The sequence below is a fragment of the Pelodiscus sinensis genome, chromosome 1 (assembly GCF_052426305.1).
Source record: "Pelodiscus sinensis isolate ZL-2025 chromosome 1, ASM5242630v1, whole genome shotgun sequence".
NCBI lineage: Eukaryota > Metazoa > Chordata > Testudines > Trionychidae > Pelodiscus > Pelodiscus sinensis.
The window spans coordinates 210,249,820-210,277,111 of record NC_143052.1 but is presented as its reverse complement, the minus strand read 5'-3'; the positions used below and the strand labels follow the sequence as shown (position 1 = coordinate 210,277,111).

Here is a 27,292-nt window from a genome sequence, read left to right as displayed (position 1 = left end):
GCAAAATAGACATATCGCAATTGCAAATGAAGTAGGGATTTAAATCTCCCCTGCTTCATTAGCATAAAAATGGCTGCCGCTTTTTTCCGGCTCGGAGCTTTGCCGGAAAAAAGCGCCAGTCTAGATGCGGATCTTTCGGAAAATAAAGCCTTTTCCGAAAGATCCCTTATCCCTTAAAATGAGGGATTTTTTATCCCTCTTAAAATGAGGGATTCATTTTAAGAGGGATAAGGGATCTTTCGGAAAAGGCTTTATTTTCCGAAAGATCTGCGTCTAGACTGGTGCTTTTTTCCGGCAAAGCTCCGAGCCGGAAAAAAGTGGCAGCCATTTTTATGCTAATGAAGTGGGGGAGATTTAAATCCCCGCTTCATTTGCAATTGCAATATGTCTAATTTGCATCCCTTTTACAGAAAAGGGATGCAGTCTAGACACAGCCCAAGTGTTAGAGGTCTGTGGTGAAGATCCCAAGGTTAAGAGCTGATGAAGACCTAGAGAAGGGGGTGCTACAAGAGTTGAGTGGAAAATCAGAATTTCCATCCTGTAGAAAATTCTGATGTTTAACATTTACTTCTGTCCTGAAGCACAATGAAAAATTGAAGCATCAACATTTTTCTATGAATTTGAAACATTCCAAAAATGCTTGATTTGGAAAAGTTGAAGTATTTCACTTCATTTTGATCTGTTGAACTGACCAGAATTGTTTCATTTTCGAGTCAGTTCATCCTTAAGCTACATGTCTTTCTTGTGGTGCGTTGCCTCAGGAATTTAGTACCCCACATTCTTCCTATGGGCCAACTTTCCTGGCCAGATTACATTGCCCACAGCAGGGTAGTTGATGGTAAACCTGGGTAAACAACGCAGATTCACTTCTCATACAGGCTATGTCTACACTACATGCTTCTTGCGCAAAAAGCCTTTTGCACAAGACTTTTTGCACAAAAACTTCTTGTGCAAGAGCACGTCCACACCTCAAAGCACATTGCAAAAGCCATGTGCTTTTGCACAATAGAGTATCCACACAGCATGGACACTCTTGCGCAAGAAAGCTCTAATGGCCATTTTGTGAATGGCCCTCAGAGCACCTGTGCTTTTTCCTATAGGAAAATGTCCAGATTTACCTTCTTGCACAATAGCTGTAGCGCTAAAAGCAGTTATGCTCTAAAAAGGAGGTTTAGCTATGGTGGAAAAAGCCCTCTCTTCTGCCATTTAACTGCCCATTTAATTGCACAAGAGCTCATTTGAGGTGTGGACGCTCCACAGGTTTTTGCGCAAAAATCTTGTAGTGTAGACGTAGCCTTAGGGAATATGGAGTTTCCTTTAGGTTAGTTTACCCCCATTTTCCTTTTTTACCATTACACTTTAGACTTCCTTCCCCTCATGCACCTTTAGTTAGCAGGGCCGGCTTTAGGCCAATTCGCCCGATTCCCCTGAATCAGGCCCCGCGCCTAAAAGGGCCCCATGCCCTAAAGCCAGAGGGCTCCGCGTCCTAAATCTGGAAGTGTGCTGGGTGCTCTGCGGGAGGGGGTGTCAGCCCCAGAGGAGGAGTGCGGTGGCTTCTGTGCGCTGTGGGACAAGGAGTTGGCCCCTGGGTTTGGCTGGAAGGCGGGATACTGCCCTGTAGATGGGGATTTAAAGGGGCTGTGACTTGTTTCTTTGTGTGCTCGTTTTTTTTTTTTTTTTTTTTTGCTTAACCAAAATTTGTGTGTGATTTTTTTTTTTTTGGTCAACAAAAAATCCTGGCTGCCGGGGACCCGTTGAAACGGTTCGAATTGGGTCCCGCACTTCCTAAAGCAGGCCCTGTTAGGGTACTTTTATGATGTATCATGCTCAGTCAAAGGGTACACTGTATTCCATCACGGAAGATGTAGTCTGGACAGGAAGCTCAGCTCACAGGAGAAAACAAGAGCCCACTTCCATAAAGTAATGTGCCACAATTAGGAAAATGCAGTTTAATGGTGAACTGACTCCACACAAAGAGTCCTGGCTTGGTTCTACATGGCCAGATATTCAGAATCATGTCAAACCATTCTGAAATAAAACATTCCATTTGTATAGAAAATCAAAATGGCAGCTTAACTGATAGTCTCCTGTGGAAAATGCCGATTTTGTGCAAAAAATGAGTTTTCCATTGGAAAATAATTCCATCAAAAAAATCCCAACTAGCCCTACCTGCTACAGAGATCCAACTGACAAAGCAAAACAAAATGATGGTTTGGAATGTTTCTTCTTTTCTTCAAGTTTACACATCTGCCTTCATTGTAATGAAATTCTCTGCATGTATACCCGCCTCTTTTGTTATGCAAAAGGTAGTTTTGGTTTATACGGGAGGAACTTGCAAAACCAGATCAAAACGGTGTGGTTTAAACTGTGAGTAAAATCCAGCCCTGTTAAATCATTTTAAAAAATGAGATAAAAAGTTTCTTCCTCTCCCCATGTTTTCATTCCTTTAGGGGTGAAGCCTGTGGTAGTTTTACACTTTAGCAGGGCCATGATTTGATCCAAAATGCATCTATTACTCTCCCCTGTCCCTAGCAGCCTACAGAGAGATACATGCGGAGTGTCGCTCTTGTTCTAGGTTTAAAATGTTTCTGTCAAAGCCTTGCAAAAGTGACAATAGCTGACATTTCAGGTGCTGTGGAAGGTACAGCCTGCTGCTGGGTGGGGAGTGAAGAGAAGAGTGAAACCCTAAGGTTTTCCTTGTACATTTCTCTCCAAATTCCATTTGGAGGTGTGGAGGGTGGTAGCGTGTCCTCTTTTAGGCATAAAACAAAGAAAGGAGGGCTCAAATCCGAAAGAACTGCTCTTGTCCAAGTAGGCAAAGGGCCTGCGGTAGAAGATTAGATTCAAAGTTTTGTGAAAAGAAGCAAAGTAGTTTTGTCACTGCCCTTCTCCTAAGTGCAACTGTCCATGGTGGATTGTAAATAGGTTAAAACTTGAGGGGGGCAATTGAAGCATGTCTTCTCAAGCCTTTCTTCTAACTGCATTTGAGAAATGAGGAAGTACAGTAGATTGAAGTTGAACTGTTTAACCAATCGGCTGTGTCTACACTGGCATGAATTTCCGGAAATGCTTAAAACAGAATAGTTTTCATTATAAGTATTTCCGGGAAAAAAGCGTCTACATTGGCAGGCTGCTTTTCCGGAAAAGCCCTTTTTCCGGAAAAGCATCTGTGGCCAATGTAGACGCGCTTTTCCGGAAAAGAGCCCCAATCATCATTTTCGCGATCAGGGCTTTTTTCCGGAAAAGACTACTGGGCTGTCTACACTGGCCCTTTTCCGGAACAGTGTTCCGGAATAAGGACTTATGCCCGAGCGGGAGCAGCATAGCTTTTCCAGAATAGCGGCTGATTTTGTACAGTAGAGCGTCGTTGCTTTTCCGGAAATTCAAGGGCCAGTGTAGACAGCTCGCAGCTTATTCCAGAAAAGCGGCTGATTTTCCAGAATAAGTGGCCCAGTGTAGACACAGCCATCAAGTATCAGAGGGGTAGCCGTGTTAGTCTGAATCTGCAAAAGCGGCGAGGAGTCCTGTGGCACCTTATAGACTAACTGAAGTGTAGGAGTATAAGCTTTCGTGGGCAAAGATGAATCTGACGAAGTGGGTCTTTGCCCACGAAAGCTTATGCTCCTACACTTCAGTTAGTCTATAAGGTGCCACAGGACTCCTCGCCGTGTTTAACGAATGTAGTCAGCCTGCAGTAAAAGCACATTTTCTCCACATGCAGCAAGCCAGGTGCTGGCCATGAAATAGCTGTTAACCACCCTGAGCAGATTTTGGATGGAAGTTCGGAAGCGTGGACCTTGTATTGCAAGTGTTAACTCGGTGGGGAGGTCTGTCTGTGGGTCTGTCTTGCGAGGCAGGGGCATCTTACTTCACTGTATTCCGCTTACAGCAGCGAGCAAGCGAGTAAGGCAGCAGCAGGGGACAAGGACACAAGTGTGTGAGTGGGGCACCTCCCTGCGGACGGGCTGTCGGGAATGCGCTGGGCAAGAGTGTAAATTGCCCAATGTACGACTAACCCAGCGTAGCCTTGTTTTGCTTTCTTTTCCCTAGACCTTTCCCCAGTTCTGCTGTGCGCGCTGAATCACAGGACTTCACCGCCAGGTCACCAACCCCCGGTAGTTCCCTGGGGGAATCTTTAACCGGATCCTCATTCTGCAGCGCTGTTGGCAAGGGGAGCGAAAAAGCGGCACTTCGGTCAGGCGAGAATCCACCCAGCCGCAAGGTGGAGGGGAGGAAATTGACATTTGGCAGCGCGCCCCGGCCCCTTCTTGGAAAAGCAAAGAGCGTAGCAGCGCGTTGTTACTCAGCCATCCCCATTCCCACGCCTGCGGCTGCGGAGGGGGAACCCTGGAAAGAAAGCAGCCCGGACCCGCCAGCCAGAGGGGCCACGTCCCGAGAGCAGCTCTGAAATGGAGAATGGCACCGATCCTGTCTGCGTTGCAAATGAGCCTCCGTATTCTCACAAGGTTCTAGGAAGTAAGTGTAAGAGTGTGTGTGAGTGTGTGAGTGTGTGAGTGTGAGTGTGAGAGTGTGTGTGTGTGAGAGAGTGTGTGAGTGTGAGAGAGTGTGAGTGTGTGTGTGTGTGTGAGTGTGAGAGAGTGTGAGTGTGAGAGAGTGTGAGTGTGTGTGAGTGTGAGAGAGTGTGAGTGTGTGTGTGTGTGTGTGAGTGTGTGTGTGTGTGTGTGTGTGTGAGTGTGAGAGAGTGTGAGTGTGTGTGAGTGTGTGTGTGTGTGTGTGTGTGTGTGTGTGAGTGTGTGTGTGTGTGTGTGAGTGTGTGTGTGTGAGAGTGTGTGTGTGTGTGAGTGTGTGTGTGAGAGTGTGTGTGTGTGTGTGTGTGTGTGTGAGAGTGTGTGTGTGAGTGTGTGTGTGAGTGTGTGTGTGTGTGTGAGAGTGTGAGAGTGTGTGTGTGTGTGTGTGTGTGAGAGTGTGTGTGTGAGTGTGTGTGTGTGTGTGTGAGAGTGTGTGTGTGTGTGTGTGCGCGGGCGGGGGATTTTCCAGGGAGTTAGTAGTTGACAATGTGTCCGCACTGAAAGACTCTGCACAGCTACATCCCCGAGCCGTGGAGTCCCGTTGTGTGTAGTGACCTGTAAGCGGAGGAAGCTGGGTTGCAGTTTGAAAGGGATTCCAATCATGAAAACCCCTAACCCAATGCCCCTCCCCGGCCAAGGGTGTTACCATGATTATTTTGGAGGCAATTTTTTTCTTAGTACTAAAGTAGTTCACCAAAGCCTGAGATCAATCTGGGGAAGCGATGTTCCCATTCTTGGTAGTCCAAATCCCACTTAGGTATCTGGAGGTGGATCAGTCATGTACCTTTTACTGGAAGGGCTCTCAATCTTCATCTCTTTGCCCAGGGCTCTTACTCCTCCATCATCTTAGGGGTGGGGGCTTTTCCGGTAACATGGCTTCTGTGATCAAGGCTGGCTGTTAAGACCATATCCTAGATACAGCTTTGAAGGGGGACTGCCTTGACACAGGGCATAGGGAAGTGGGTGCTTTGTGCACTGGCTTTGGTGGGGGGAGTGAGGCTGTCAGTCTAGTTGGCCTGAGTGAACTAGGGGGGAGGGGGTCAAAGCTGCTTTCATTCTAACATTCTGCTGTTTAAGTTGTTCTTGAAAAAAGATACATTAAGACAAAAATGACACAAAAGTGACATGAAGGGATGTGGTAGCACAGGCAGCAGGTGAAAGTGCCTGTGGGGGGGGCTAGTCCACAGCCCCCCCCCCCCCCGCTTGACATCCCACCCCTTCCTTTCTGCCCCTTGTCCCCGCCCACCCAAAGCTCAGAGCATACCCAGCCCCTGGGCCATGTGCATCTTCCCCTGTACCCACCAGCCTCCGCTCACTGGGTGGGTGGTGTGACTGGAGCACACCAGGCCCCAGGGTGGCAGGCGGGCGGCTCCATTGCCAGGAGAATGGATGGGTGGGGGTGTGGGGCTCCACCTGCAAGGTCTTGTGTGCACTGGCCCCAGCTTGCCTGCCCCAGCTTCTGGCCACAGAAGAGAGGGAAGGGAACTGTGAGCAAGCAGGAGGGAGCCTGGGAGTGGAGCAAGGACAGGGCCATGCAAGGCTGTTTGGGGAGGCATAGTTTTCCGCTGCCTTTGCTACCCAGCGCCCATGTGGAGGAGTGTGAGGGTTTTCAGGGTGCATTCTACATTTAGGTGCGTATCCCAGCTCATGCAGATGTAGTCAGAGGCTACACACCAGAATCTAGGGGGACCCAGGCTAGTAGATTTTGTGAGCCCCCACCTCAGGCTTTGGGGTGGGGCCAAAAATGAGGGGTTCAGTGTGTGGGATGGGGTTGCTGGGAATCAGGCTGGGGGCTGGATGGATGGGGATGCAGGAGAAAAGTGGAGGTGCAGGGTTTGGGAAGGAGGTAGGATGCAGTAGAAGGCTTTGGGTTGTGGGATCAGGGAGGGTGTTAGGGTGCAGAAGCAGGCTGGGGCTGTGGAGTCTGGGCAATGCTGGTGCAGGGTCCACACTGCTGGGGGGGGGGAAGCCCCAAGCCTCAGGGCCCAGATCCAGGCAAGCTTGGGGGTCAAATCCAGCCCCCAGGCATTTAGATTCCCCACCTCTGGTCTACAAGGATGTGGGTGGCCTCTTAGGCTAGCACAATCCCATCCGGCTCCTGGTGGCTAGCTCAGGCTGCAGCAGACACGCTGCTAGTTTTAGGTGCTAGCTTGAGTAGAGTGAGCATGTAGCATGTAGAGTGCTTACCAAAGGCTCTTGCAGTCAGGATGTATTAGTGGCTAGTCAATGACAGCAGACAATTAAGCAGAGCAGTTTGGCGAATAAAGGCCGACTTGACAAACTGCATTTCTGTTTTGTCCTTGTTATTTTTTTCAATACAGAACACAATCCAATAGGGAGCACACTTTAAATCATGTCAGCATTGGCTTATCTCTTACCTCTGAACTGGCACAGCATGAGAAAGAGGAGAATTTTAGAGTCTGTGAAGACAGTGAGCCAGAATGTGAGGGCTGGCAGAAGAAAACATGCCTTATTTTTTCCTACTGGAGGATTGGAGGGTCTGAAGAGACTGTAGACTCAGGATTGGTCTACACTAGAAAATGATATTGATCCAGCTCCATCCCTCGCACTCCTGAGCAATGTGGTTAAACCAACTTAAGTCCCAGTGTAGATAGTGCTAGGCTGACGGAAGAATTCTTCCATGGAATTAGCTACTCCAGCTTTCGGGCAGGTGGATTACCTATGCTGACAAGAGAACCCCTGCTATTGGCATAGATAGCTTCTCGAGGGAAGCCCTACAGCAGCTCCGCCTATGTAACGTTTCAGTTGTGTATAAGTGCTCAGCTGAATTACCGAGCAAGCGTAAGAAAGCACATGTCAGTGCATGGCTCGTCACAACTCAGCTGGCATCTGATTGGATGTTGCAATTGTTACCACTTCCAGATTGGAATCTTCAGTCTGTTTGATGTATGGATTTAAAACTGAAGTTTGTGGAAGTTGTTGGTGCAGTCAGAGCAATGAGTTTAGAGAAATTAAACAATCTTTTCCTACTGCCCAGCATTTTGTGGGGTCCATTACAAAATGCTTGGCCAAAAGGTTTGTAGGGCTCAGAAAAAAGCTGAGACATTTACACAGATAACGAGAACATCTGCAGGTCTGACATGCTTGTTTCATTTAGCATTAGATGGGAGCTCTCGTACTTGAGGTTAAGACTAATTGATGGGGTTAGAAAGAAATGCCCCAATTGGGCAGTTTATTCTACAGTCGTCTACTGTGTAGTTTCTGCTCCGGATGCATGCAGTGCTGAGAGCCTACAGTGATGGAAGAGCAGAAGTTAGATGGGCTACCACTTTGGCCTGACAGCATTTCCAGATCTCGTCTGGAACACAACACAGCTGCAGTATTTCCTGTAAAAGCCTAACTTCTTGGATTTCATGGCATTATGTACAGCTGCTGTCTGGAGTGCCTTGCTTAGTTATTATTCACACTTAATCTCCTAGTCATGTTCACAGTGAGTAACTGTTGGCAGCTATGCAACTTCAACAGCCAAGGGAAGGAGGCAAATGCCCTGACTGGGTAAGTCCTTGTTAAGGGCCTTTTCTCAGATTATGATTTATCATATATAACAAAAGGATATCAACAACTCAACTGAAAATGCTGGACACATTCCACAGCTAGGTGACAGCGGTCTTACCTGTGCTCCCATCCTCAGCTTCCTTACATACCCTGCCCAGCCATTTGATACATAGGGAACCCTTTGGCTTAACCCTTTCTAGACTGCTGCTTTACCTGTTCCTAGTGGTTGTTCTGTAGACTTGCGATGATGCAGACGTCTGCATGAAACAGAATGGCTAATGAAAAAAGGAATTACGTTGCAGTGCTGTCCTGCTTACACAAGACTGTCACAGCATATGGCTGTGGGCCTGCTCACTGCTATTTCTGTCAAACTTCAGGGCAGCTTGGAGGCTCAAGCTTCTTTTTTTAATGAATCTACATTTATTAATCAATCATTCAGTGACATAACTGTGCGGTAGGCTTTCTAGTACACATACAAAGCAAGGCTTTTGCCTTACATCTAAGCTCACACAGAATGTGTTCAGTGATGCTGGTTGGGAATGGAAGACAAAGGCTATGCAGATAAGATGCGTTTCATTCAAAAATCCAATGACTAAAAATAAAATTTTGCTGAAAACCAGATCAGGTTTGTTCCAATGGTTCTCTCCCCCCGCCCCCTGTGTACTCAGTGCCTAGCTAACTGGGAATCCCTGACTGGGTCCCTCCAGCACTAAATATTTGCAGACCAGACTGAATTCAAGTTAGGAACAGGCATTTCATGCTGCTCTAGGAAAGGCCAAGGAGGAAGTAGACTTGTTTATGGTATTTAGTGGGAAAAGGAAAACTCAGGCTGAATGGCAGGAAAAGTACCTAATGAGATCAATTAGAGTCTGAAATTCTGAGCCAGGGATTCAGAAGACTATAATGGCAGATGAACTCAGGCAACCTAAGTAAATTGCTGTGCAGCAGGGCAACATCATTTACTAGTTTAACATCTAGGGCTTGGATCGACCAGCCTGAACGCAGGGGCCTCCCTTTGGCTAGACTGCACATACATTCCAGTTTATGCATCTTATTAAAGCATTTGTCCATTGTTCCATTTTGACACACAGAGTTAATGATCAGCAAAGACAGTTTTTGTTTTATTGAATCAAGGCAAATGTTCCTTGCCGAAAGGCCATGCTAAGGCATCTGCTGAAAAACCAGCAAAAGCAGGAGTTTTACAAGTTGGTGTTTGGTGTAAAAACATTCAGACGCTGCAAACTAATTACTGCGTGTGTCCTGTCCGTGGCAAGCAGAACAGAGAGCAGGACTAGACATTACTTGCCAATGGAGAAACTAAATATAGTCAGCAAACTTCTGAGGAGAGACGCAGCTCCCTCTAACATCAGCGGGGAATTGTGCATGCTCAGCATCCACGAGGAGCTGGTCCTATGAAAAGGGAAATAAGACTTTGTTAACTGTTATACAGAGGGTTAGCAGTTTTCCTGTTGCACTAGATGTCATTCTGCCAACTTCAGTGCTGTTCCAACTGAGTTATCAAAGTCACATGAGAAAGGCTCATGTCCCAATCTGGTCTTTCCAGCTTTTGAATATACTGACCAGTACATTCCCAGAGCAATTTATACCTTGACCAGAAATGAATGCAACGAAGCACTGTGCAGTCCAGCACTTCTTACTTCTTTGAGTGGCAAAGAGAGTGCGAGAATCCGTCCTTTGCCAAGTGTTGCTAATCAATAAGCCTTCATTGAAGGCTTGACAGTGGGTTCCTGGCCTTGGTGAAGTAGGTTGTCAGGATGCTGGCTTCACTTTTGCTCCAGTTGGGGAGGGGGAGGGAAAGACGAGCATGGTCGCTCCTTCCTGCTTGCAGCCAGGATAGTGTTTGGAATGGAAGATGGACAACTACTGGGAGAGAAAATGAGAGAATCCTGTTAAACTTTACATAGCTCCATTGACCCAAACCTTCCAGTGACATTGGTGTAGATTCAAAGAATTTCCATCTTGTCTATAGCCCTGTCTAAGCAAGAAGGTAAAGGTGGTTTTGTTTTTCAGCTGAGTTATCCTAAAATGTCTGGGGCACTTACACAGACACCATTAGACACCTTCTTGAACCCTCTATAACCTAGAGCAGTAGTTCTTGAACTTTAGCAACTCGAGGACCCCCATTTTGAATTAAAACGTGTATGCACTAAGATGAATATGAAGCTTGAAACCCAAAGCCTTCAAAGATTTATTTGTTAGCTTAATCTGGTGTACTATCAGGCATCCTACTGAAGTCAATGTCAGTGTGTTAAGAAAGCCTTTGCCGGTGTTTGGCCTAATACTTCTTTCTGAGGTGTTTGGTGCAAAAACATTCGGATGTTTTCCTACACTGAACATGTGTAATATAACCGGGTCTGGGAGCACCACTGAGAGGGCCAAATCAGGGTGAATTGCTTAGAAATAAGGCTACTTACAGCCCAAGTCTGGGGTCCATCCTCTATCACAACAAACACTTCAGCTGCCACTCTGGCCAGCAAGAAGTCACACAAGCAATCCCCTTAGACCAGGGGAGGGCTAAAGGGCCTCCGCAGGCTGGATCTGGTCCCCCAAGTGAGTTGATCTGGCCCACGGAGGTCCTGCCGCTCCCCCACCCCCAGGCCAATCAGGGCCTAAGGACAGGGAGCACACGGCGCTTAGAGACAACCCTAGTGTTATGAATATAATCTACTCATAACATCACATACAAAAATCATACAGGCATATGAATACTATAAACATAATGGCTGTGTCTACACTGGCATGAATTTCTGGAAATGCTTAAAACTGAATACTATTCCGTTTTCAGTTTTTCCGGAAAAGCGCGTCTACATTGGCAGGCTGCTTTTCCGGAAAAGCCCTTTTTCTGGAAAAGCGTCTGTGGCCAATGTAGACGCGCTTTTCCGGAAAAGAGCCCCGATCGCCATTTTCGCGATCGGGGCTTTTTTCCGGAAAAGACTACTGGGCTGTCTACACTGGCCCTTTTCTGGAACAATGTTCCGGAATAAGGACTTATGCCTGAGCGGGAGCAGAATAGTTTTTCCAGAATAGCAGCTGATTTTGTACAGTAGAGCATCATTGCTTTTCCGGAAATTCAAGGGCCAGTGTAGACAGCTCGCAGCTTATTCCGGAAAAGCGGCTGATTTTCCGGAATAAGTGGCCCAGTGTAGACACAGCCAATCAGCAGAGCGTAAGCTTACAACAGACATCTCACTAGGCCCACTGCCAAGAATTTGGGGCAAACACATACAGTGAGTGCAACAATGATCTGCATGTTCATATTAAAATGCCAATTAGTTCACAACATGTTACACTTATTAAATAAAATGTGTCTTTTTTCTTTGTGCAGGCCTTGATTTAACAGGTATGTTCCTCTTTGCCATCTTGACTCTAATGACACTATTAGCCAACCTGGTGTTTGTAGAGGAAGTGTTCTATATCTACAGGAAAACCACCGCATCTAAAAGGACGATTCTTATTTGGATAAATGCAGCAGCTCCGGTAAGCGGGGAAGAAAGACATTCAATCAAATATTGAAAGACTATTTCTCTAAAGATGCTGTAGTTAACACACAAATCTCTTTTATCTCTGCCATCCTCCTGTCTTCCGTCCAGGTGATAGCTACTACATCATGCATTGGGATGTGGATTCCTCGCTCAACAATGTTTACAGATTTCACTGCAGCAGTGTATGTATTCTTGTTTCTCTGCACCCTGAATTTCCTGCCTTTAAACAGCCTCTAGCACTAGGTAAACATAGTCATTTTGTAAATTTAATAATGGGTTTTTAGTTTGACATGAAATCTCTTGGCAGCTGGCTTAGCAAGGAGGGAAAATAATAATAATACAAAAATCTAATTTCCAGTACTGCAGCCCCTTTTGTGAGGGAACTGCAGAATGAAAGAATGTAATTGATCTCTTTGATTGGCAGCAGCCTTGAAGTAGTAGAGTTTTTCCTTTCTCTCTCTCAATGCCATGTACAATGAGACTCTGACCTATGACTTTTCACTGTGCTTTTATTAATGATGAATCTTTTATTAATGATGGCAAGTGAACTTTCAATGAGTATATCAGTGTTCCACATATGTCCAGATAAACACTCTGTGTGAAGGTTTGACAGCTCTGACATGTCAATGGGAAGATGAAGAATTGAGGTCTCTGCTTCTTAGAGGTGATGGTGCACCTCCCTAACTTTGAAGCAGAGGCTGAAAGATTGAAAGCTATAGTATGGAGTTTTCAAAGCTCTCCAGGTGATTTAGGAACATAAGTTCAATTGGCAAGTCAATAGGAATTGTGTTCCTAACTCATATAAATGTTTTTTGCAAATTTCCCCTTTATCTCCTCATTAATTTTTGGCTGCATTTACTAAGAGACCGAGATGGAATAATACAATGTGGAGCATGAGGCATAAGGGATCAGTTGGAAAAGGCTTTCCTTGTCGACCAATCCCTGTCTAGACTGCCACTTTTTGCCAGCAAATTGCCGCATCGGCAAAAAGTGGTGGCCATTTTTATTCTAATGAAGCGCAGGATATTTAAATCCCTGCTTCGTTAGCAATTTTGGTATGTCTAATTTACATCCCTCTGGTGACAGAGGGATGTAGTCTAGACATACCCTAACATGCTACAGGATTACTTGTTGTTTTTAAAATGACAGACTAATATGGCTACCCCCTGAAAGTTTCAAATATGACTGTATTGGTGAGATCTCGGCCAACTAGTAGAAGAATATTACAAAAAAGCAGAAGCAGCATAACCAAATAGATTGAACAGTAGGGTGGGAGCAAGGAACTCCTGCGTTGTAATGCTGATTCGACCATTAACATGGTATGTGGCCTTAGACAAATCACTTAGTTGCTCCATGTCTCTGTTTCCTAATCCGCAAAATGAAAGTAATACTTAATTCACCCCATCCCTGTGAAGTATTGTGTCTATACAATTAGCACTAAATATTACTATTCATAACAGATGTTGGGAAATATCAACACTTCCAATTCCTGTAGCAGGATGGTTAAAGATACACGTGGGCACTGGGGAGAGATACAGCTTGGTGTCTCTGCTGGTGTACAAAAAGCACGTGCACTTTGGGCATGTTTAACCTGAAGTCTTTTTTCCTCTGGTAGTTTTTTTGCCATTGTGATCCACAAGTTCTTGCTGATGATGATTAAAGAGTGTGGAGGTAAAAAGTTATTTCTCAAGCGATTTGAAAATGATCGTTTCAAGATCAGCACAGGTCCCTGCTGCTGCTATTGCCTTTGTCTCCCTTACGTACGCATCACTAGGTGAGTTGTGCTTTTGGGGTGGTGTCAGAAACCAACAAATTAGCAGAGCCACATGTATGATACTGGCTCTTTGTGTTTCAGAGAAAACTTGTACCCACTGTGAATCTCCTGCTTTAGAGTTGCCAGGTGTCCGGTTTTCTACCGGACAGTCTGGTATTTGCACCGTCGGTCTGCTAGAAAAATTCAGAAAATACCGGACATGTGCAATGTGTCCAGTATTTTCTGAATTTCCGGCGGGGCGCCGGACTGAAGCTTGGCGAGGGCTGAGGAGCGACTGGGAGGCGGGGCGTGATTGGTGCTGGGAGCCTGTGGTCGCGTGCAAAAGCTGAGTGGGGTGGGGACTGGGACTGTAGCTGTAGCCAGTGGTTGCACCCCCTCCTCCCACCAGGTCTGCTTCCTGCCCACTCTGGCCCCCCCCTCCTCCTGGCCAGCGCCACGGCCCTCAACCCCCCCCAGCTCTGATTCCCGGCCCTCCCCTTCCTCCCGGCCAGCCCCGCAGCCCCTGACTCCACTCAGCTCTGCTTCCCGCCCCCCCCTCCCATCCCTGCCCCTTCCTCCTGGCTGGCCCCCGGACACCCCTCCCCCCCTGCCAGCTCTGGTTCCCGCCCCGCCCCCCTCCCGGCCATACCTGTTCCCCTCCTGGCCGGTCCCCCCCCCCCACTCAAGTGTGTCCGTTTTTTTGGCGAAGTCTACCTGGTAACCCTACCTGCTGTCTGTATTAAATTGTATTATCATTATGGGCCTACATTGAGGCAGGCAAAATACAACCATTATCTAGCCCCCCAAACCACCAGATCTGGCCTGCGGACCAACGGGAGCCTGGGGCAGGCACCCTGCCTGCTGTGTCCCCGCATGCCGCTCGAAGGGGCCAGGTGTGTTTCTATGCCCCGTGCAATCCAAGGAAGGCTTCATTGGCCATTGGGAGCTGCCTGGGCTGTGCTGGTGCAGGCAGCACGTAGAGGGCCCCCCAAAGGGCACATGGTGCAGAGACATATGTGGCCCCTGCAACTGTGGTGGGCTCCTTCTCATCGGTACCTGGGGTTTGAAGGCTCTTGGTTTCTACTTACACTTGAGTTCTCTAAACTTCTCCAGGAGAAAGGATGGCTTCCTGAAAATTTCAGCCTTCTCTGGCTCCCCCTGTAGGTGTCTCTTGGTTGGTTGAACATAGCTTATTTTTTTAATAACGAATAAGGATGATAGATAAGACAGGCTAGTGCAAATAAGAGTGATAAGGGTCAGGACAGGGAAAGGGAAGGGATAGTAGCAGGTTTCTATCTGCTAGAAATTGATCTTTTCACACAATTCTCCAAGTGCTTGAAAGGGCTAATCGGGTGACCTGTCTCCGCCCATTTCACACTTGTTTGTACCGTTTATAGTTCTGTAATTATTTGCGGAAGTAAAATTACCACGGTAATGATGTAATTATGGCTGTATTAATTGAGCAATTATAACAAATCAAGGTTCATTAGTATATCACATTACACATTAAAATGGCAGCTGGCTGGCTGCTGAGACTTCATTAGCTAGGGTGGCTGAGGGGCTATAGGCACAACAGTGAAGACTGGAATAATGACAAAAAGTGAGAACTGGGAAATAGATGAGGTTGACAAAGCAGAGGGGAGCAGTACCTGGACCTTCCCCCGAGTGCACTTAGATAGCTCCGACATTTCAGCGTTCATGTATCTCAGTGGCAAGTGTATTCCCCTCCCCTGCGCCCTTTCCTTATGCTATTTTTAAACAGACATTACATCTGAAGGCTGTTTTTGGGTCTCTGATTATGACACTTAAAGAGAATGAAGTATGCACCAGCTGCCCTGATGGGGCAAGGCAGGGAAGTGATGAAAGGTGGATGAGTTCCTCTGGCCTAGAAGGATAGAGTGGAGGAAGAGTGGATGGCGGCTACTGAACAGTGCTCATGGGGGAATACTCTGAAAAAATGCTGATCCTCTCTCCTAAGCCTTCAAAGCCTCTGCTTTCTTGGACTTCCACAAGATTAGGGATTAGCTAATTAGGAAGAAGTCACCCTATGTGACCTGGTCTCTGTAGGCAAGCATAGAAGATCTGTGGTAACTTGCCATTAACTGTAATGCTCATAGTGAAGCACTAATTTGTCCACTGTAGCAGAAGGTTGGGATAGTTTGGCTGCAGTGTGGGAGTTAATGGCATATTTCAGGTATTAGCTATTCTGCTGTGGGCTCCTTAGTAGATGCTAATTTAGTACCTCACTTTTACATCATGCTGTTAGCTATTTAACTGCTGCTGGAGAGTCAGCTCTGGAGAAAATCATTATTCTGTGCCCGTTCTGCTAAATTAGTGTCTACATCTTTCAATGTGATAGGAAACATTAGAAAATTTGGGACAAGCTATTTAAGTGCTGGAAGAAGTTCCTTGCCAGACTGCAGCCATGTACAGGACCCATGGAACATTTGGTGCTTCTACTATTGAACAATATCTAGTGAAGTTTTGTTAAACTTTATTAACAAGGTATTCACCAGCGGTGTTTTTTTGACTTGTCAGACGAAACCTATTTCTCTTGAAGTTGGGGACCTTTCAATTGGCTTTCCTTCGACCTGTGCTAATGTTTCTGTCAATAGTGCTTTGGACCAATGGGAACTACAGCCTTTCTGATGTAAGTAAATATTTCTTATCAGCCATTGCTCACCAAGCTTGTACATTTTGGTTTGACAGGCAAGGTTTATGTACAAGCCAGCATCCTATAAACAGCAGACCCAGTTCATCATTCCATAACATATTGTGCTGCCATGTATATTTGTGTGAACTCAGTGTAAAGTGAGTAAATGACTCCTAGCTCAGAATGGTAGTGTGGTACTTTCACCTTGCGCTTCTGCTGACTGTTATGGAACAAGATAACACTCACAACAGGTTCAGGTACAGCTGAAGGAGTGTCAGGCTTTATTCCAAGAACATGGCACCTTGCCGGTGAGGAGCCAGGGAGCTGAGGCATTCAGCAGCCACAGGCTAGCACTCGAGTTCCCGTTTAGCTGTCATGGATGGCCTCAATCAAGGTCAGGTGCTGGGTGCTGTACCAACACATAGCGAGAGATGGTGCCCACCTGGAAGAGTTCACAATCTATATGGACAAGACAGAGTGGGGTGAGAGGGGAAACTGAGGCACAGTAAGGGGAAATGACTTGTTCATGATCACATAGCAAGTTATCGGCAGATCCAGGAATAGAACCCAGGTTTTCTAGCTCATGTTCCAGCTTTGCTCACTAGACGGCACTGTCTTTCAAGGACTATTTTTTTTTCATGAAACTTCTCCACTGAAAAATTTATTTAAAAAAAAAAGGAAAATGGAAAAAAAGTCTTTGTGAAACAGTCTCTGTGTGTAAAAAGTCCTCTGAGCAGTTTCCAGTGCAAATCCCAGCAGCCACTACTGTTGATAGCATCTTTCGTAAAAATAGAAACAAGCTTTTTATCTCTTCACAGTTGCCAACTCTTATCCAAATGCCTGTTTAATTTGCTTTCTCAGTTAAGTCCTAATGGAGCTGCAATATGGATTAACTGCTTTGTCGGTGTCCTTACAATCATTGCTCTATGGCCAATTGGAATCATGTTTCAACAAGTTCGAGTTCTCCTTAACTGCAAGAAGATCATCCCTAAGTTTGTACTTTATGAGGTGAGAATCTTCACATTTCAGTTCAGAATTGGCATTGCTGCTAATATAGAATAAATCTAGTCCTGGACAGAATTTTCTGTGTGGTTTATTGCTGCTGAATTCAAAAACTGTAATTTAAGATTTACTATACAAAGGTTAAAGTCATAGTTTCTCTTTGAAGTGTTGTTCTCATCTGTGGTTCATGCTCAACTTGTGCTAACTTGCACCTGGTCTTTGTATAATTCTTGAAAACTGAGAAATATTTATAATCCATCTTCCTCGGGCTGAGCTTGCTTTTCTCAGCGTAAAGGAAGCCTAACAGATGGTGTATCCTGTGCTACAACGTTACAATTTGAAGTGTACTTTAAAAGAAGGGAGGGGATCTGGAAGGGAGTTGGGGGTGGGGTTCTTGTTTGAATTGTTGCAACATGCTGCTGTTTTTGTTATGTTAGTTATTTTTCTTGGCCAGTTTACAAATAAGAATAAGACAATAATAAAAATGTTGGCAGGAAACCACTGAAAATAGAATCTAGTGCTATATGGTCTGGATTTAATTCCATCCATTTTCTATATTAAAGAAATCCATGAAAGGTACCTCCAGCCTCAAAAAAGGATTGAGGCAGGATCCTCTTATTCAGCCCTTCCATCTGTGTTAGGTGTTAGCGGGCAGTGTAAAACCCTGGTGTAAATACAAAGGTAAGAACTATAAACCATGGCTCACAGCTGAGCAGTTTACTGCACTAAGTTGCTCTAGGGCAAGTCCCACTAAGTTGTAACTTTAATGCCTCATGGCCAAAATGGAGTCTGCTCTGCTGGCAGCTCTGGCCAAGAAAGGGTATGTGCAGGGGTGCAGCAGGGAAACTCCCTTCCACTCCATGGGAACCCCGCCTCCCCCCATAACCACATACACACCGGCAGGTACAATGAATAGAGGACAGGGAGGTATTTATTTACAGAGGGATGAATGGAGAAAAACAAGAAGAGGGAATATAGTGGGAGCAGTAAAACAGGGTTACATCCACCACTGGGTCCCACTGGCCCAGCGGTGCCACAGTGTGAAAGAGCAGAGAAGACGGTCTGGTCTACACTCCCCTTATTTGAAATAATAAGCGGCACGTCCACACTACCAAGCCCGTTATTTCAAAATAAGGGGCTGGTTATTTCGAAATAACATCTCCTGCTTTCCATGAGGAATACCGCTTATTTTGAAATAGCCTGAGTGTGGATGCTCAGCTGCTGCTTTTTCAAATGAATTGGCCTCCAGAGGCCTCTCACAGCTGCACTTCTGGCCATATTTGGTGTCTCCAATGCTCCCCTTCTCCTGCAGAGCTTTTACAGCCGCAGGCAGATGGCAAAGGGCATGTGGCACGAGGAGAGCTTTGCCGGCCCCGTGCCACACAGGACCCATCGCAGGAGCTATGGACGATTCCAGCGCTCTTTCTGCACCCCCATGGCTGCCAGCAAAGGGCACCAGCCTGGACTGGTGCAGAGATCTTGGACCTTATCGAACTCTGGGGAGAGGAGACCCACTTCCAGGATCCCCACACCCGGAGGAGAAATGCGGATGTCTACATATGGCCACCAGCCTGGCTGAAAAAGGACACACATAGACCCTTGACCAGGTCCGCATGAAAATAAAAAAGCTCTGGCAGTCGTACAGCAAGGCCAGCGAGAGGAGTGGATGCTCTGGAATGGCTCCTCACACCCATGAGGGCGGGGTTGTGGAGGAGGAGGAGGAGCAGGCCAGCCAGGCCACCATGCCTGCCAGCCAGAAGCTGCTTCTCATGCTGGAGCCAGCCACCCCCTCCGCCCTCCCCGGATGTCTCCCCGGCCTCAGACAATCCTGGTGAAGGCATGTCAGGTGAGTTCCATAACTTTCACTATATAGGGGCAGGGGTGGGCTGTGAGAGGCTGTGCTCTCCTCTCTTGGCCTTCTTGGCCGGGGGGGTCGCACAACAGCCTGTGCACATGGGTACACATGAAGAGCCAGGCCGGAGCACTCAGCCCTATGACGCTCTCACACAGGAACCCCTCGCTCCTTCTCACAAGGTTCCTGCACAGGCCTGCCTTACTCTGGCCTCTGTGGTGGGACACCTTCCTACGACAAGCCATCCCTAAGGAGGCTGGAGTCATGGAAACACACAACAGTCATGCCTGCACTCGGGTAGCTTCTGCTGCCAGTCAAGTGCAGCGATGCAAAGGAGACTGATCCTCTGCATGGGAACCTGCCAGGGGGAGGAAGAGGAGGGAACCCCAGTAGCACTCTCTCCAGCAAGCCATCTCTGCTGCTCACACACCCTTCCCTCAACGCCCCTTCCCCCCTTCTCCACCGGCCAGGGATAGAAGTTCTCTCCCTGTGGGATGCCGCTGCTGCTGGACCTGGCACATCCTGGGCACAGAAGGAAGCTGAGCCGCCCCATCCCTGCTCCTGGCCTGGCTGGCACCTTCCCATGCCTGCTTGTCTCTGGGCCATGGGTGTAGCGAGGCTTCCCTCGGACATCCGTGCTCCTGCAGGAAAGTACCCACTGTCTAGGCAACAGATGACCTTGCTCGAAGCACGTCGCCATCATCTGAACCAAGACCTTTGGTGTCGGCGCAGATTAGGGCTGGGCTTCACACACAGTGTCTCCTGGGATGACTGCCCTTGTTACTTTTTTTCACAGCTGGGCCAGCTGCGAGCTTGGTGCACCCCCCACCTTCCACGCCATCTTTCTGACTTCACGGGATCCGCGGGAGGAAGTGAACACGGGAAGACCTCGTGAGGGACCAGCTGGCTGGCCTCCAGTCCCTCATCGGGGGTTTGACGGGGCGTGCCAGGAGTGGGCCACTGACTGGGAGGAGCGCTAGGATGACTGGGAGCAGCAGAGGGCCTTCTGGGACCAGCTGGCTTGCCAGCATAAGGCCATTTGCTCTTCCATAACCTCTGTGATGGCGCGAATGGCCATGTGCATGGAGCAGGCCACCAGCCACCTCCCTGGCCCCCCAAATCCCCACACACAGTCCCCCCGTTGGCTTCCCCTCCTAGCCCCCTCAGGGGCCACTGGGGCCCCTGATCACATTTCAGAGGGACCTCTCAGGCAGCTGAAGCCTGCTGAGCTACCTAAGGCAGGTGTCAGTCCCAGCCCCATCCCAGAACCTCCTTCCCTTTCCTCCCCCCTCACCCATTCCAGATTCTTTCCCCAGTCCCTCCCCTGTTGCATATCCCCCAAATAAACAAAGAGAGTTGTTTTTTCAAACAAAAAAGACTTTTTTTATTTGATCTGCATGGGAGGGGAAAGGTGGGAAGGCAGGGCAGGGGAAGGGAGGAGTGGGGGAGAAAAGGCACACAGGGGCAATGCAGGGACCCCTTGTGGCATTGGTGTCCAGCTGCTTGTATGCCATGGCCAGCTGATTAGCCTCTGCCCTCCACCCTGGCAGGAAAGTCTCCCCCTTGTTCTCACACAGGTTGTGGACCATGCAACATGCTGGCACCACGTAGGGGATGTTGCACTCACTAAGGTCTAGGTGGGTGAGGAGACTCCTGAACCTTCCCTTTAGGTGGCCAAAGGCACACACCATCACCATGCGGCACCTACTGAGCCTATCATTGAAGTTCTCCTTGGTGGGATCCAGGTTGCCCGTGTAGGACTTCATAAGCCAGGGGAGCAAGGGGTAGGCTGCATCACTGGGGATGCATATGGGCATGTCCACGTCCCAGACCATGGTGATGCAGTCAGGGGGAAAAGTGCTGGTGTACGCCTTCAGGAACAGGCTTGATTTCTGAAAGGTGCAGGTGTCACGCACCTCCCTGACCAGCAGATGTTAATGTCCATGAACTGTCCCTTGTGATCCACCAGGGACTGCAACACCGCAGAGAAGTACCCCTTCCTGTTTATATAGTCTGAGGCATGGTGGTTGGGGGCCAGGATGGGGATGTGCGTGCCGTCTATGGCCCCTACCACAGTTGGGGAAGCCCATAGTGGCAAAGCCGTCCACGATGGAGTCGACATTCCCCAGAGTGATGACCCTCCACTGCAATATGGTGTTGATGGCCTTGACCACCTGCAGGATCCCTGACCATGGATTTTCCCACACCGAACTGGTTCCCTATTGAGCAGTAGCTGTCCAGTGTGGCAAGATTCCACAGGGGGACGGCGACACGCTTCTGCAGGGGAATGGCAGGTCGCCGTTGAGTGTCCTGTCATCTGAGGGCAGAAGCGAGCCACTCGCAGAGCTCCAGGAAAGTGGCCTTCTACATGCAGAAGTTCTTCAGCCACTGCTGGTCATCCCATTGCTGCGGGACGATGCAGGCCCACCAGTCAGAACTGGTCTCCTTCTACCAGACGCAGAGTTCCATAGTGTGCAGGGGATTGAGGATCATTTGCTGCAGCAGGAGCGCCAGGGCTTGGGTGAAGGAGTCCTCTGGCTGAAGCTGGTCGTCGTGTCCTGAAGCAGCACGTGGGCAGTTTGAACGAACTGCGCCATGAGGGGCAGCATGATGCCTGTGAGCACTGTTTTGCAGCAGCTCCGGCTCCACGTTGGAAGTTCTGTGCAAGGTCAACCAGAGCACGCGGTATGAATTTGGTGTCCTGCAAGGGGCTAGGTAGTGGTGGAGTGATGTGTGAGACACGGCTGCAGAGAGGAGCCCCTGTAAGCATGTCTCTTAGCTAGCATCAGCAAGCAGGAAGCATCCGTCCTCGTGGTGCCCTCCCTGGAGTGCTTCCAGGGGCTTTAAATCTGATACAGGCTCCAATCAGTGTGGACATGCTATTCTGAAATTATTCTGAGCTATTTCGATGGTGCCGTACAGTGTGGACATGCTACTTCAAAATTATTATTTCGGGAGTTATTATTTTGAATAATTTCCTAGTGTAGACATGCCCTAATGGATTTATTTGGATGTAAGCTTTTGTGGATAAAAAACACTTTGTGACCTGCATTCCTCATTTTTTCAGGCTAGTGAGTGGTTCTTTATATGTGCCCTCTAAATATTTCAAATGCCCACCGAAATATATGGCTAAGGCCAGCAGACTAAGCATGTGTCACACTTTAAAGCACTGTTGATTCTTAGATCACATTCGCATTTGTTTAAAAACATTCCTTTATCGGGTGAGCCGTTATTCTGATAACTTGGCTCTAAAATCTGTTCTGCATGACCAGAGCTGGCCTTCATATCTGATCCTACTCTGTTTTCTTTCAGTAGTCAGACTTGTAGATTTAGACTTGCAGGTGTTGCCTTCACCAAAAGATTTATTTTGCAGGAGAGATAGGTTCAGGGTAGGAGATGAGGAGAGGAGATAATCAACGTGAAAGAGGAGTTTATATTCTTCATGAAAGCAAAATCACTGCTGAAATACAGCCTCTCTGTGCCACTGAAGCATTAATCTCCTTTTCTTTGTTTCTTTTCACAGTTTGTCCTCATTTTGAGCCAACTACAGGCAGCCATCATCAACATCCTGGCTTTGAAAGGAGTTATTTCCTGTGCACCACCTCTGCCTTCTCAAGCAAGAGGAGCATGTAGGTGCTTTTGGCCATAGAGCGGGATTATTTTTTAAATGGGGTTGTTTTTTAAATGGATGAAAGCCTGGAATCAGTGTAGTCAATGCTCTTGATTGTAATGTGTGTGTTGTGACATTTGGTGTTTTCCTAAACCTCTGGTTCCTGTACTCATGCAGTTACATGAACATTTCAACTCCCCCCCCCAAAAACTGTCTAGTTCTCCTGGTTGCAGATAAAAGTGGTAACAACACAGAAACCAGATGGAAAGAAAAAGAATCCAACACATATTAGGATTAAAAGCCATGAGATTTTAAAAAGTGTCTGTGTTACAGGAGAGTTCTGGGGGAACTACTGAGAAGCTATGTCTAGACTGCAGGCTTCTTTTGGAAGAAGCTTTTCTGAAAGAGATCCTCTGAAAAAACTTCTTCCGAAAGAGAGCGTCCAGACTGCTAAAGAGCATTGAAAAAGCCATCTGCTTTTTCGACAGAGAGCGTCCACACTGAATGGACACTATCTCGCACATAAGCTGTGATGACTATGGGCGGGATGGGTACCAAGGCACCTGTGTTTTTTCCTCTTTCTAAAGAACTCCCTCTTCCCCAATCCACACACGCCTTTTTCCGAAAGAGCTCTATTGGAAAAAGGCTTCTTCCTCGTAGAAAGGGGTTTACCAATGTCGGAAAAACCCCTCTGTTCTTTCAGTTTTTTTTTTTGAAAGAACACAGTTGCGGTGTGGACGAGAGTTTTTTTCGGAAAAACTACAGTTTTCCAGAAAAAACCTCTGTAGTCTAGACATATCCAGAGGATCAAATTGGAGTGAATTGCTTAGAGGCAGGGCTACTTACAGCCCATGACTGGGCACACTCCATTGGAAAGTGTTAATAGGTGCCACCAACTGGTTCTTTGATCTATGGACAATTACAGGGAAAGAGTGTGGTAGGAGGAGTATGAAGCTGCTAACCAGATGCTGAGACCCATTGCATTTACTGTTGGGCCCTTACCTTGAATAGTCTATTCACAATGTGTTGTCTAGATTGGAGGAAATTTTCTTTATGGGTCTTACCCAGGAGTAAACAAAATTAAAATATTGGCTCATAGTCTATATGGATAACTTCAGATACAAAAATGACACATGCTTCCAAAAAGAATAATCACAGTCAGCAAACCAAACCTTTTCCTTGACACCTGTCGTGAAGTATTTTGTATAAGATTTGTTGCAATTACATAACATTGGTGAATATGGGGGCACCAGGGTGTTACTTAGGGGTACAGAATGTCACAATATGCCTCACAGTTTGGGGCCCCTGGTGTAGACACTTCCTACAGTGATGGGAAAAGGTTTTCTGTTCCTGAAGGTAATCTGCCTGCCTCAGTAGCCAGGTCAGTGGAAGAATTCTTCCATCAACGAGGCCGCATCTACACCAGGGGCTAAATTGGCATAGCTAGGGCACTCCAGGCCGTGAATTGTTCACACCATTGAGATCCATAGCTTTGCTGGCCTAACTTTTAAATATAGGCCACGCTTTAGACTTCACTTACGCCCATCGCCCAGCTGTGCGACCCTGAACCAGGACTCCCAGCTGCTACTTCTCCCAGAAATAGGAGTCAGTGGCAGCAGGTGCTCACAACCCCTGTCTCATCCTTGGAAGGAGCCAGGAACAAGGAGCCTTCCCCTCAAGTGTGCAAGCTAACACTTGCTAGGGAGGGGTGTGGCCCGGGCATGCAGGAGATGTGCTGATTCAACCCATCATAAGGCAACTTTTTCCTTCGGAGCTTCTGTGGAACTTTGACTGTTTAGCCTGAAAATCCTGGTCACCCTCTGCAGGGGTGAATCTCACCTGGGCTACAACAGCCACTTGCTAGCTTTGGAGGTGCTAATTCCATGGGTGCTCCAGGGCTGAAGCAACCACAGAAGGAAAACAGGGAGTGCTCAACCCCCACCAGTCAGATCTGGTTGGTGGCATCAGTGATCAGCTGTTTGGCAGCTGGGGGAGGCTCTAAAGGTTGAGCAGTGAGTGGTGGGCTGGAGAAACAGAGGAGAATTGAAGCAGAGATGGAGTGAGAACAGTGTCTTGGGGAGAGAGCAGAGCAGAGGTGGGAAGAAGTGGAGCGAGGGTGAGGCCTCAAGGGAAGGGATGGACTGGGGGCATGGCCATAGGGCAGAGCAACTTGGGGGAAAATAAAAGACAGTGCTTAATCCCCTTGGGCAAATGGGCATGAATTAAACCTACTGTTCTCTTCTTCCACAGTTCTGATATGATTGCTTTCTCTTGTCAGATATGAACCAACAGCTCCTCATAATGGAAATGTTTCTGATAACACTGATCTCAAGGGTGGTGTATAGGAAAAGATATGATGATCTGGACCTTCCAGAGTGCACTGACCAGGAAACTCAGGACAACAACCAGAACACCAAGGTCAACCTAAATGGCAAAGCTCTGGAAGATGGAATCCAAAATGTTTAGAAGATGGATGAGCAGTCTTGTGAGAGCTGGGACAATACCTGTAGCCCAGCTCAACTTGCCCATGGCAAGACTCTGACTAATATATATGCTTTACTTGAGGAGACACGCAGTGCAATATTTGTGTCCTTATACGGCAAATACCAGCTATCCAAGCTGGAACAACTTCTGGTATAAATTTGTGTGATCTGGACAGAAAGTACCAAAAAGTGGGAGGATAAACCTCCTTTATTTTCCAGAGATACAGACATGGACCAAGAGTTTTCAGTGTCCATGTAATTGCATGTAGTTGTCAGATAGTTTGAATCCTATCATCTTGTTTGAACCTTGTGGTGTAAATGCGAATTGATATGATACAGAATTGAACACATTATGGTGTTTATACAATGTGACAAGATCCATGAACCTAGCCTCACTCTCTTTTTTTATCTTTATTGTGTTTTTCTAATTTTAGGTAGCCACTGCCACAGTTGGAGCTCTCTACGTCTTCCAACACCTCAGGTGCCCACACTCTCTTTGTTCAAATCCCTCCTCAACACTCATATTTTCCACCAAGCCCACAACAGTTAACCTACCTCAGTAAATATCTCCTCACAAACCCCACAAAGCCTGCTTGTCCTGTCCACCTCAATAGTCGATACGTTCTTGGATGAGGGCTGTCACTTTTTCCTTTGTCATTTATACGAGCGGTTTTCAGCCGTTCTAGACTATGGTACCCCTTGCAGGAGTCTGATTTGTCTTGATAGCCCATGTTTCACCTCACTTGCTTATAATACTGTATATAAAAATACAAAAGTCCCAGCACACAGCACCCCTCAGCCCATACCATGCCACCCTGACTTCTGCACTGCTGCTTACTTCAGAGCTGGGAGTTTTGCCAGCAGACACAGCTCTCGCAACGAGTGTTCCATGTAAGCCATGAGTTTGGGCAGCCACTCAGGAGAGATTCACATGCTGCCCAGCCGATTAGCAGAGCACTCACAGCCGCCTAATTGACAGCATCGGTTTCTATTGGTGGTGTACCTCTGCACAAGGGTGGAATTTGGGGAGGGTAGGGTGGGCAACAGCAGTGCACTCCGGGACATGGCTAGCTTTTCATCCCGTTCCCTGGACTATCAGGGAGTGAGGAGAAAGTACTTGTATTCTGTGCATGCCTCTCACACCTGGTTGGTGAGCTCCCTTTAACACATTTTCTGACATGATGGATTTTCCTAATGTAGACAAGGCCATAGATACTTTACCACAGCAATCTGCATAGTTACTTCCATACCTGTAATCTAATACCTATCCATATGAGATGGCAGTTACAAGTATTTTCTAATTGCTGACTGTGACTTCATGGGACTCGCCATGGGGCAAATAGACTATTTAGAGCCAACAAGTCTTCTTATGAATTGGGGTTGGAAACAGTTCAATTGCTAGGGCAGATGGGACAAAATCATTTTCTAAAAGTCATGTTTTTTCTATAATGATGTTGGAAATTGTTTTGTTCCATACATTAAATTAACTGGCTTTCAGCGTTGCTTCACTGGAACCTGTTGCTAATAACTGATCAATTTCCTAGTTTATATGGGGATTTACAACTTGAATCAAGTGTTGGAAGCAGGCATGGAAATTGAATGACTTGACTTTTCCCACACGCTGTTAAAGGTGTGTCATCTGAGCAAAGTAAGAAGCCTCTACAGATACCTCTTCTGATTAACCTATTCTGTGGAGAGAAGGCTTCATTTTCGATCACTGTCAACCAAGCATTTGTCTCAATCACATATCTGAAATGTTAATTAAAATAGATTCATATTTTGAAATCAATGTGAGCTTAGTTTAACCATGAGAGTCTTTTTAGCTATTATGCTTTTAGAGTAGATTTTTAATACTTCTACTATTATACATCTGTCATATTTGATCAATAGAGAGATGAGGTGGGTGAGGTAATATCTCTTATTGGACCAATTTCTATTGGTGAGAAAGACAAGCTTTCGATCCCCGCAGAGCTCTTCTTTAGCTTTGGGAAAGGTACTCCCAAATGTCACAGCTAACTGCAAGGTGGAACAGACTCTTAGGCATAAGTAGTTAGCATATACTCTAAGGCAGTGGTCACCAACCAGTAGATTGGGATCAACTGGTCAATCTTGGAGCCTCTGACAGATGATGCTGGGGTTTGGCCAGGAAGCTATCAAGCGCTAGCACTTCAGTTGCTCCTCCCCACCACTGTCATACTGCTGCTGCCCTTTGCCTTGGAGCTGCCGCTCTGGGAGCCTCCTGCTTCCTGTGCAGGGTGTAGGAAGGAGAAGGGGAAGTGCTGATGCCAGGGTGTTCCTCCCCCCCCCCCCACTTCTGTACCCCATCTCCACACAGAGAGAAGGGGGTGGAGGGAGCTTGGCAATGCAAATCTCTGTCACTCACACACACGT

General features: G+C 47.1%; 1 protein-coding gene across 1 annotated transcript; it reads left to right on the top strand.

Moving 5' to 3' along the window:
• Nucleotides 1-3,973: 3,973 nt before the first annotated feature.
• On the top strand, nt 3,974-25,895 carry LOC102456751 (organic solute transporter subunit alpha-like). The gene is made up of 8 exons (XM_006112514.5): nt 3,974-4,476; nt 11,392-11,543; nt 11,657-11,730; nt 13,164-13,322; nt 15,840-15,951; nt 16,816-16,962; nt 22,332-22,437; nt 24,697-25,895. The coding sequence occupies exons 1-8, from the start codon at nt 4,410-4,412 to the stop codon at nt 24,882-24,884; spliced, it is 1,005 nt and encodes a 334-aa protein (XP_006112576.1). The 5' UTR covers nt 3,974-4,409; the 3' UTR covers nt 24,885-25,895.
• The last annotated feature ends 1,397 nt before the right edge of the window (nt 25,896-27,292 follow it).

Bases quoted from the DNA above. Each gene is read 5' to 3' on its own strand.
- LOC102456751 (XM_006112514.5), top strand. From the start codon at position 4,410: ATGGAGAATGGCACCGATCCTGTCTGCGTTGCAAATGAGCCTCCGTAT. The intron at 4,477-11,391 runs GTAAGTGTAAGA...TTCTTTGTGCAG, and splicing joins TTCTCACAAGGTTCTAGGAA to GCCTTGATTTAACAGGTATG. The intron at 15,952-16,815 runs GTAAGTAAATAT...TTGCTTTCTCAG, and splicing joins GGAACTACAGCCTTTCTGAT to TTAAGTCCTAATGGAGCTGC.